Source organism: Octopus sinensis, unplaced genomic scaffold (assembly GCF_006345805.1).
Source record: "Octopus sinensis unplaced genomic scaffold, ASM634580v1 Contig16295, whole genome shotgun sequence".
Lineage (NCBI taxonomy): Eukaryota > Metazoa > Mollusca > Cephalopoda > Octopoda > Octopodidae > Octopus > Octopus sinensis.
The window spans coordinates 35,001-46,360 of NW_021834256.1; the positions used below are offsets into that span (position 1 = coordinate 35,001).

Below are 11,360 nucleotides of genomic sequence, written 5' to 3' on the forward strand. Positions count from 1 at the left end.
AGTCCCGGGGTCGATTTGCTCGACTAAAGGCGGTGCTCCAGCATGGCCGCAGTCAAATGACTGAAACAAGTAAAAGAGTAAGTAAATAATTTTTTAAACAAAGTAAATAAAACACAAAAACACAAAGTAAGGATCGACTAGTCACGACTAGCTAGAGTGGATGCGCGAGTACGCGAGTGCGCGCACCGGGACCACAGTTCTCAAGTAGAACCCATCATTTACTTCTTTTAAAAATGCAGACTTATGTAACTAAAAACTGATAATAAGGAATACAATTCCGAAATCCTCATTGATTTCTGGAAGTAAAGATCTATTTCCTTTCCGGCAATCTTTCGTCTCTAGTAGACCTTTCCGTCGATTTCCGTAAAAAACTTCTTTTGTTTTTACATATGGGCTTGCGGGAACTTTTGAAGTAATGAGAGCGAAAGAGACTAAGAGAAAGCGATTGTATGACGAGGGAAGTTCTTTTGAAGTTACCGTCCAGGGGAAGCATTGATGTACATGTGTGTGTGTGTGTGTGTGTGTGTGTGTGTGTGTGTGTGTGTGTGTGTGTGTTTGATGGGGATGTGGGAGACAGAAAGTATGTTGTGTAAGTGAAGTGCTTCTGTTAGTGTGTGTGAAGAGACAGAGTAATGTGTGAAAGAGAGAGATAACTGACATTTTTTACTCGGTGTATGTGTATATGTATGTATGCATGTATGTGTGTGTGTGTATGTATCTATGTATGTGTGTGTGTATGTATCTATCTATGTATGTATATTACTTCAAAAGTTCCCGCAAGTCCATATGTAAAAAAAAAAGAAGTTTTTTACGGAAATCGACGGAAAGGTCTACTAGAGACGAAAGATCGCTCTATTTCCTTATACAGTTCTCTCTCTCTCTGTCTCTCTCAGTTGCTTATAACAATGAAAAATATTGGAGCTTGTATTCATTGAAAAAGCAATAATATTAATAATAATAGCAACAATAGTGTTATTAAGAATAAGGTTTTATAATTTATTTTGCCAAATTCTTGGTAAAATATCTCAATAATAGAATTTAATTAGTAGAAACTTCATTCTTGGCAGTGATAATATTTGTTAATGATAGAAGCGATAACAAGCATGGCTGTCGTCGTCGAGAAAGAAATCTTTGCGAAGATCTTTTGTCTTTAAATCTCCTTAATTGAGTAATTAATCCCTTCGTTAATTGATCGCCGAAGTTGTTGAAGGTAACATCAGTTCCGAAGCATCATGCCACGCTACGGACAGCTCGTCGTGGGCCCGGCCGGTAGTGGTAAGGTAAGGCAAAACCCTTTTGATCCAAGAGAAATAATTCAAGTGCAGTGGTCGACTGTGACCAAAAGCGTTCCATCCATGACCATCCCATTTTGGCAATCCTACGGTTCTAGTATATTTTACGTCAAATGACCACGTGTATTTGTTTATATATGATCGTCGATTTCCGTAAAAAACTTTTATATTTTTACATATGGGGTTTGGGGGGGGATGGGATCTTTGGGGTTAGAGTTAGGGTTTCATTACTTCAAAAGTTAGGGTAGGGTTCCTGCACCCACATAAAAAAATGTTATAATATCTTTTGTGGGCGATCTTTCGTCTCTAGTAGACCTTTCCGTCGATTACACAACATACTGTCTGTCTCCCACACACCATCAAACACACACACACACACACACATGTACATCAATGCTTGCCATGCACGGTAACTTCAAAAGAACTTCCCTCGTCATACAATCGCTTTCTCTTAGTCTCTTTCGCTCTCATTACTTCAAAAGTTCCCGCAAGCCCATATGTAAAAACAAAAGAAGTTTTTTACGGAAATCGACGGAAAGGTCTACTAGAGACGAAAGATTGCCCTTTTGTGTATTGCAGAAATATAACAGATTTATTGCACGTAATTTTTAACAACTGAATTTTATATGGATCTCCCTCTTCCCCGGGTCAAATGGACCGTGGTTGAATCATGTGATGGTTCGATGCTGATTGGATCTGTTAATCGGCCGAAACTGTGATATTTGCTCGACTATTTCATTGATTTGGTTTCGAATCTGCTACTACAAGCGTAGGAGTAGCTGTGTGGCAAGTAGCTTGCTTACGAACCACATGGTTCCCGGTTCAGTCCCACTGTGTGGCATCTTGGGCAAGTGTCTTCTACTATAGCCTCGGGCCGACCAAAGCCTTGTGAGTGGATTTGGTAGACGGAAACTGAAAGAAGCCCGTCGTGTATATGTGTATGTGTGTGTATATGTTTGTGTGCCTGTGTTTGTCTCTCCAACATCGCTTCACAACCAATGCTGGCGTGTTTACATCCCCGTAACTTAGCGGTTCGGCAAAAGAGACCGATAGAATAAGTACTAGGCTTCCAAAGAATAAGTCCCGGGGTCGATTTGCTCGACTAAAGGCGGTGCTCCAGTATTGCCACAGTCAAATGACTGAAACAAGTAACAGAGTATACGGATGTGTGCACCCCCCTCCTCTGAATTACCAACGTAACTGAATGCTAAAGGAAGGTTTACTGCTTTGGGTTTCATTGCTTCTTCATTGCTACAACGGTCATTCTTACAAATTTTCTACTTTCACTTTCAGTCGACTTATTGCCACAATTTGCAACAGCATTGCGAAGAAATGAGGCGGACAGTCCATGTGGTCAATCTCGATCCAGCAGCCGAACATTTTAAATATTCTATGTTGGCAGGTAAGATCTCGGTACCTCGCTTCTATCTTTTATTTGTTTCGTTCCTTAGACTACAGCCATGCTGGAGCAACACCTTGAAGAGGCTTGTTTTTTCCCCCTTAAGCTTGGTACTTATTATATCATCTTCTTTTTGCTGAACTGCTAAGTTTGACTAAAGGCAGTGCTCCATCATGGCCACAGCCAAATGACAAACAAGGGAAAGGAATATATATATATCTTTACTCTTTTACTTGTTTCAGTCATTTGACTGCGGCCATGCTGGAGCACCGCCTTTAGTCGAGCAAATCAACACCGGGACTTATTCTTTGTAAGCCCAGTACTTATTCTATCAGTCTCTTTTGCTGAACCGCTAAGTGACGGGGACGTAAACAGACCAGCATCGGTTGTCAAGCAATGCTAGGGGGACAAACACACACATATATATATATACATATATACGACAGGCTTCTTTCAGTTTCCGTCTACCAAATCCACTCACAAGGCATTGGTCGGCCGGGGCTATAGCAGAAGACACTTGCCCAAGATACCACGCAGTGGGACTGAACCCGGAACCATGTGGTTGGTAAACAAGCTACTTACCACACAGCCACTCCTGCGGCTATTATTATATCATCTTCTTTTTGCTGAACTGCTAAGTTTGACTAAAGGCAGTGCTCCATCATGGCCACAGCCAAATGAAAAACAAGGGAAAGGAATATATATATATATATATTTTTTATTCTTTTTTCTTGTTTGTCATTTGATGGTGTGTTGGTGTTGGGGTGTGAGTGAAGCAAGGGCAGGGGTCTAAGGAGAGTTTAGGAGCCAAGAAAGAAGATTAATCCCTGCTCACGGTGAAGACGGGAGTCCGGATGGCCCCTGTGCAAGGACAATCCGAACACAGACAGGTGTTGTAATATACATACATACGTACATACACAACAGGGTTTCTTTCATTTTCCATCTACCAAATCCCCTCACAAGGCTTTGGTCGGCCCAAGGTGTCATGCAGTGGGACTGAACCCTGGATCATGTGCTTCGGAAGCTACATGCTCATAAGTTGAATACCCTAACCCATTTCTTTATTACCCACAAGGGGCTAAACATAGAAAGGACAAACAAGGACAGACATAGGTATTAAGTCGATTACATCGACCCCAGTGCGTAACTGGTACTTAATTTACCGACCCCGAAAGGATGAAAGGTAAAGTCGACCTCGGCGGAATTTGAACTCAGAACGCAACGGCAGACGAAATACGGCTACGCATTTCGCCTGGCGTGCTAACGTTTCTGCCGGCTCACTGCCTTAAGTTGAATACCCTAACCACTAACCCATGTGTCCTGTGCATTCACATACATACACACTACAGCTACCCTGCTCTCACCGTAGTATGTACACACACACACGCTCTGCCATTTTCTGCTGTTACACTACTACATTCAACATGCCTTCTTCATTCATCACGCCATTGTCTTTCACATCTGCGTGCTTTTCCTCAGATATTCGGGAGTTAATCAGTGTTGAAGATGTGATGGAAGATCCTGACCTGAAGTTCGGTCCAAATGGTGGCTTGATATTCTGCATGGAGTAAGTATGGCACCACTTTTTCTCTCTCTGTTTACTTCATGGCAACACCATGATCGTTCGTGCTTCATTTTACATTTTTTTCCGTAACTCTAACCCTAAAACCCCAACCCTAACCCCTTAAAGCTAAAACCAGTACAAACACACGAACGATGCCATAAATAACACCTATCTGGAACCCTTATCTTGCCCAGGATATCAATCGCCTGGAGGCCGTTCAGCGACGTGCAACCAAAAGAATACCCTCCATCAGGCATTTGCCATATTCTGAACACCTTACTTCCCTGGGCATGGATACATTGAAACTCCGACGTCTAGCAGCTGACTTGGCAGACACCCATAAAATTATCAACCATCATACAAACAATAACTCTGAGCACCTTTTCAAACTCCACCCGTCTAACACCCGTGGACATATTTACAAAGTCAGAAAACAGCACAGCTCCTTCCATGACTTCCACAAACATTTTTTCACGCTAAAAGTTGCTGAAGCATGGAACAAACTGCCGGCATCAGTTGTTAGTTGTCGGAGCACTACATCCTTCAAAACTTCCATGCTTCCTGAGATTCGCCAACACTACACCTGATCTTCTCCCCTCCATACACACGCTGAAGCATAGAACAAACTGCCGGCATCAGTTGTTGGTTGTCGGAGCACTGCATCCTTCAAAACTTCCATGCTTGCTGAGATTCGCCAACACTACACCTGATTTTCTCCCCTCCATACACACAAGCAAGCATGTATCTGACTCATACATTGTTCGCTTTCCAGACATTTGTACATTTGTACATTACTGCATATGCTTAATACGCACTTTCTGACAAGTTGTGGTGCACCTGAGCACTGGATACAATAATTTAATTATTATTATAACAGTGACAAACGAAATATACACAGCCAGGGGTTTTTTTCTCCATGACAAAACCCTGTGAATGACTTTCTTACAAGCTTGAATATGCGCCCCAAGAATATTTGAACCGGCGATAACCTTGCATTTAAGTATCTCCTGCTGTTAGTGTTAATTAAATTACAACGGTTGTAAATGTTTCTTTTGAAGGTACCTTGCGGAGAACATGGATTGGTTATTTGAACAGCTGGATGATATTGAAGATGACTACATCATCTTTGACTGTCCTGGTAAGTAAACGGGATCTTTGAGGTGGGTATCGTGGGTTGTGATGGCAATACACGAAGGTAGGGAGACAACTCTGCCTTTGTGTGTATATCTCTACATACTTATTTGATTGTGTATACAAGTGGCCAAAATGGGGTTCCTTTAAACCTTGGGCATTCGCATTATTCTGTCAAAAATAGTGCTACATTTTGCGTTGGGGCCATGTTAAAAGCATTCGTGGTAATCATATTATTTTACAGGGCTTAGAAAAGCAGAAGGACCGCTGAAGCAAGTGTGTGAATCTGAGCAGGGAAATATGTTGAATAAAACCATAATTAACTGATCATCATCATCATCATCATCGTTTTAAGTCCGCTTTCCATGCTGGCATGGGTTGGACGATTTGACTGAGGACTGTTGAGCCAGAGGCTGCACCAGGCTCAGTCTGATTTCGCAAAGTTTCTACAGCTGGATGCCCTTCCTAATGCCAACCACTCCTGTATTTTCATTTACCCAAAGCCAGGGACTTTTCAGGACCCCCTTGTATTCTTTTATTCTATCATTCTTTTACTTCTTTCACTCATTAGACTGGCCATGCTGGAGCACTGCCTTGAAGAAATCTAGTCAAATGAATCAACACCAATGCTTTTTAAGCCTGGTACTTATTCTACTGGTCTCTTTTGCTGAACCGCTAAGTTACAGGGACATAAACAAACTAATACTAGTTATCAAGCGATGGTTGGGAACAAATACACACACATATATGATGGGCTTCTTTCAGTTTCCATCTACCAAATCCACTCAAGGCATTGGTCAGCCCAAGGCTATAGTAGAAGACATTTGCTCAAGGTGTCACGCAGTGGGACTGAACCCGGAACCATGTGGTTGGTAAACAAGCTACTTACCACATGGCCACTCCTACACCTAATACATATATATATGACAGGCTTCTTTCAGTTTCCTTCTACCAAATCCACTCACAAGGCATTGGTCGGCCCGAGGCTATAGTAGAAGACACTTGCCCAAGATGCCACGCAGTGGGACTGAACCCAGAACCATGTGGTGGGTAAACAAGCTACTTACCACACAGCCACTCCTGCACCTATATATATTTTATTATTTTCTTGTCCCTTCTTCATGTCCCCACTCCCATCCTTTCCTTCCTCTTCTCCAACACCTAATTTATTTTTTTTTTCTTTTGTCCCTCATTCTCGGTTCCACATCTTTTACAGGTCAGATCGAACTCTACACTCACATCCCGGTCATGCGACGCCTCGTAGACACACTGCAGAAGTGGAACTTCCACCTGTGTGCCATCTTCTGCATTGACTCCCAGTTCATGGTCGAGTCGTCCAAGTTCATCAGTGGAGTGCTGTCGGCATTGTCCACCATGGTCACGCTGGAGATCGCGCATGTCAACGTAATGACCAAGGTCGACCTCCTCAGCAAAAAGTCCAAGAAGCAACTGGAAAGGTCAGCCTGCATCTTTGTTTATCCATCCTATACACATCCACACCCATGTATACACACATCTGTACACACCTATATATATATATACACATGAAGGCAGCGAGCTGGCAGAAACGTTAGCACGCTGGGCGAAATGCGTAGCCGTATTTCGTCTGTCGTTACGTTCTGAGTTCAAATTCCGCCTCTGAGGTTGACTTTGCCTTTCATCCTTTCGGGGTCGATTAAATAAGTACCAGTTACGCACTGGGGTCGATCTAATCGACTTAATCCCTTTGTCCGTCCTTGTTTGTCCCCTCTATGTTTAGCCCCTTGTGGGTAGTAAAGAAATAGGTATTTTGTCTGCCGTTACGTTCTGAGTTCAAATTCCGCCGAGGTTGACTTTGCCTTTCATCCTTTCGGGGTCGATAAATTAAGTACCAGTTATGCACTGGGGTTGATATAATCGACTTAATTCCTTTGTCTGTCCTTGTTTGTCCCCTCTGTGTTTAGCCCCTTGTGGGTAGTAAAGAAATAGATATTTTGTCTGCCATTATGTTCTGAGTTCAAATTCTGCCGAGGTTGACTTTGCCTTTCATCCTTTCGGGGTTGATTAAATAAGTACCAGTTACGCACTGGGGTCGATCTAATCGACTTAATCCCTTTGTCCGTCCTTCTTTGTCCCCTCTGTGTTTAGCCCCTTGTGTGTAGTAAAGAAACATATATATACACATGTACGTATGTACACACCCATACCCACATTCTTTTACTTGTTTCAGTCATTAGACAGACTGTGGCCATACTGGAGCATCACCTTGAAGAACGAATCGACACCCTAAGCCCGGTACTTATTCTATCGGTCCCTTTTGCTAAACTAATAGGTTATGGAGATGTAAACTTTTTTCCTCTAGGTGCAAGGCCCAAAATTTATTTTGGTGGGGCTAGTCGATTAGATCAACCCCAGCATGCAACTGGTACTTTATTTATTGGCCCCGAAAGGATGAAAGACAAAGTTGAATTGACCCCACTGCCTGTCTTTTGTCATTTTACCTGTACACACCTTAAATTTCACTACCTGTTGTCATTTTACCTGTAAATATCTCAAGTTACACTTACCTGTACATACCTTAAAATTACTCTGCTTACCTTTTGGCATTTCTACCTGTAGGTACCTGGAGCCTGACATGATAACTTTATTAAACGAGGAATTCAACGAGAAGAAGCACGGGAGCAGGTTTCACAAGATGAACTCCCTAATGGCTCAGATGGTGAGACTTTTACACAGTTGGTGGAGGGTGGGGATGGGTCTCTTTCATCTGGGTCAGGGTGAGGGTTCTTTGCCTGATGAATTCCAGGCCACCCCACACCACTCTGCAATCATCATCATTGTTGTCATCGTTTAACGTCCGCCTTCCATGCTAGCATGGGTTGGAAGGTTCGACCGGGGTCTGGCAAGCCAGGAGGCTGCACCAGGCTCCAGTCTGATCTGGCAGTGTTTCTACGGCTGGATGCCCTTCATAACACCAACCACTCCGTGAGTGTACTGGGTGCTTTTTACATGCCACCGACACAGGTGCCAGATGAGGCTGGCAAACGGCCACGATCGGATGATGCTTTTTATGTGCCACCGGCACGGGGGCCAGGTGAGGCTGGCAACAGCCACAATTGGATGGTGCTTTTTACGTACCACCAGCACGAGGCCAGTCGGGGCGGCGCTGGCAAACGGCCACGATCGTATGGTGCTTTTTACGTGCAACCAGCACGGAGGCCAGGCGAGGCTGGCAATGGCCACAATCGGATGATGCATTTTACGTGCCACCGGCACGAGGCCAGTCGGGACAGCGCTGGCAACGGCCACGTTCGGGATGGTTCTCTTACATACCACCGGCACTTGTATCACAGCTGCAATTTCCATTGATGCTGATCGATTTCGATGAAAACTTTTGGCCCTTTCCTCTTTATTAACAAGGTGTAGTAGAAGTAGTCAAGGAGTTTACTCGCTAAACATTCTCTGCTCGCAGTCAATCCCCTTTTGTGGTTTCTATTTCAGGTGGACGATTACGGCCTTGTGTGTTTCATGCCTCTGGACATTAGCGAAGACGACAACAGCAGCCTGAACGACATCTTACTTCAAGTCGACATAGCAATTCAATATGGAGAGGACCTGGAGCCCAAGGAGCCAAGGGTCAGTAGCATTCGGAGATGTCCTTTTATTCTTGTTTCAGTCATTAGACTGTGGCCATGCTGGAGCACCACTTTGAAGAATTTCTTCTTTTGTTGAATGTATTGACTTCTTTCCTTTTCTTCCTTTTAAAGCCTGGTACTTCTATTTTGGTCGTTTTCCTGTAGCCACGATGAGGCACAACTCGAAGAATTTTTTTTGTAGTCAAATGAATTGACCCCTGTACTTGTTTTTCTAAAGCTTGGTGCTTATTCATTCTATCTGTCTCTTTTGCTGAACCACAAAGTTACGGGGATGTAAACATACCATCACCAGTTTTCAATTAATTAAGATCAGAAGCCATGAGAATCGCTGCTTGGTATTGCGTCAGGGTATTACTAAACCTATTTCTTTACTGCCCACAAGGGGCTAAACACAGAGAGGACAAACAAGGACAGACAAACAGATTAAGTCAATTATATCGGCCCCAAAAGGATGAAAGGCAAAGTCGACCTCGGCGGAATTTGAACTCACAACGTAGCGGAAGACGAAATATTGCTAAGCATTTCGCCTGGTGTGCTAACGTTTCTGCCACCTCGCCGCCTTTACTAAACAGGGCATTACTAAACCGTCCAACCCATGCCAGCATGGAAAGTGGATGTTAAACAATGATGAGGAGGATGATAAGAGCAATGCATGCCATCAAAGTGACACTGGGGTAAAATATATGAATCCCAGTATACCCATCATGACAACCCATTTGATAAGGGTACACCAGGCACATGCATCACAACCATATGTGTGCGACATAGTGATCTCATATCAAGATAAACAGCACATGACCTTGCAGGTGGGGCCTTGTTAGAATTTTCTTCTGGTCGAATAACCCATCCCGCTCAAAAGGTCCCTGAATAAGGGTTGTTTAAGGATGTCGAAAGAACCACCCATGTTTCCAGAGGTGAATTATCCAAACCCCAAAGAATCCCTCTCAACACATGGCTATGATGCTCCCCCACTACTTCTGCTCGTGATCAAAGATGCACATATCGTCAGCCACTAAGGGACATGCTCAACTGGTTATGGTCAAACAACTGACAAGCAAATCTGTGGTATTGAGCAGAATATTTGCTGTAGGCCAACTTTTATACCAAGACAAAACAATGTACATGATAACACTTCCAATCAGTTAAGATCAGAAGCCATGAGAGCCACTGCCTGGTATTGCATCAGGGCATTATTACTATTATTATTATTATCATTATTATTATTATTATTATTTCTTCTTCTCATTGCAGGAAATTGAAGAGGAGCAAGATGAAGGTTATGGTTGATCAGACTGTTGAACATCTGTATGACTTTCATTTATTTTTGTATATATATACATATATATGTGTGTTGTGTGTGTATAAACATATAATATATATATAGATATATATATATATATATATATATTATATATATATATATATATATATAATATATATATATATATATATATACACACATATATATATATATAATATATATATATATTATATATATATCTATATATATTATATACACACATATATAGTATATATAATATATATATATATATTATATATAGATAATTATACACATATATATAGATATATAACACATATATATACATATATATATACACATATATATATACATATATATATACACATATATATACACACATATAATATACACATATATATATACACACATATATATATATACACATATATATATACACACATATATATATTACACATATATATATACACACATATATATATATACACATATATATTACACACACATATATCTATATAACCATATATATATATACAATATATATAATATATACTTATATATTATATATACATATATATACATATATATATATATAGTATATATATATATATATATATATATTATTTGTATATATTGGTGTGTGTGTGTATGTATGTATCTATCTATCATATATATATATATATGATATATTATTACAAGAAGAATGGTGACAGGGACCTCAAAGTTTCCCTCTGCTGAAGTCACCGTCATCTCTGCTGTAAATATAGGATGAATAATATGTAACCACCAAAATGCATTAAATAAATCCATCAATTAAAAGTGAAATTTGTTTTGTTTTTTTTATCAAAACTCGGTCAGTAACCGGGAATCTGTGGTCTGGCTTTTCATTTCAAAATTTTTTGAAAGTTATCACCCTTTCCCTTCTATCTTCATTAACAGTAATGAATTTTAATCCAATTACAATCGTAATGTTGATTGCTTAACAATTGATTACCTGGCTTTGTCAAGAATTAGTGGTGTACTCAGACACACGCACACAAACATATAAATCTTTATC

General features: G+C 41.1%; 1 protein-coding gene across 1 annotated transcript; it reads left to right on the plus strand.

The window, feature by feature from the left end:
* The first annotated feature begins 1,079 nt into the window (after positions 1-1,079).
* On the plus strand, positions 1,080-10,427 carry LOC115230745 (GPN-loop GTPase 3). The gene is made up of 8 exons (XM_029800882.2): positions 1,080-1,280; positions 2,586-2,694; positions 4,174-4,261; positions 5,317-5,396; positions 6,606-6,846; positions 7,988-8,087; positions 8,870-9,004; positions 10,276-10,427. Exons 1-8 carry the CDS (start codon positions 1,233-1,235, stop codon positions 10,309-10,311), a joined length of 837 nt encoding a protein of 278 aa, XP_029656742.1. The 5' UTR covers positions 1,080-1,232; the 3' UTR covers positions 10,312-10,427.
* Positions 10,428-11,360: the final 933 nt, after the last annotated feature.

Excerpts from the sequence above, each read along its gene's own strand:
- LOC115230745 (XM_029800882.2), top strand. The coding sequence starts at position 1,233 with ATGCCACGCTACGGACAGCTCGTCGTGGGCCCGGCCGGTAGTGGTAAG. Across the intron at positions 6,847-7,987 it reads TCCAAGAAGCAACTGGAAAG|GTACCTGGAGCCTGACATGA; the intron begins GTCAGCCTGCAT and ends TTCTACCTGTAG. Across the intron at positions 8,088-8,869 it reads ACTCCCTAATGGCTCAGATG|GTGGACGATTACGGCCTTGT; the intron begins GTGAGACTTTTA and ends TTTCTATTTCAG.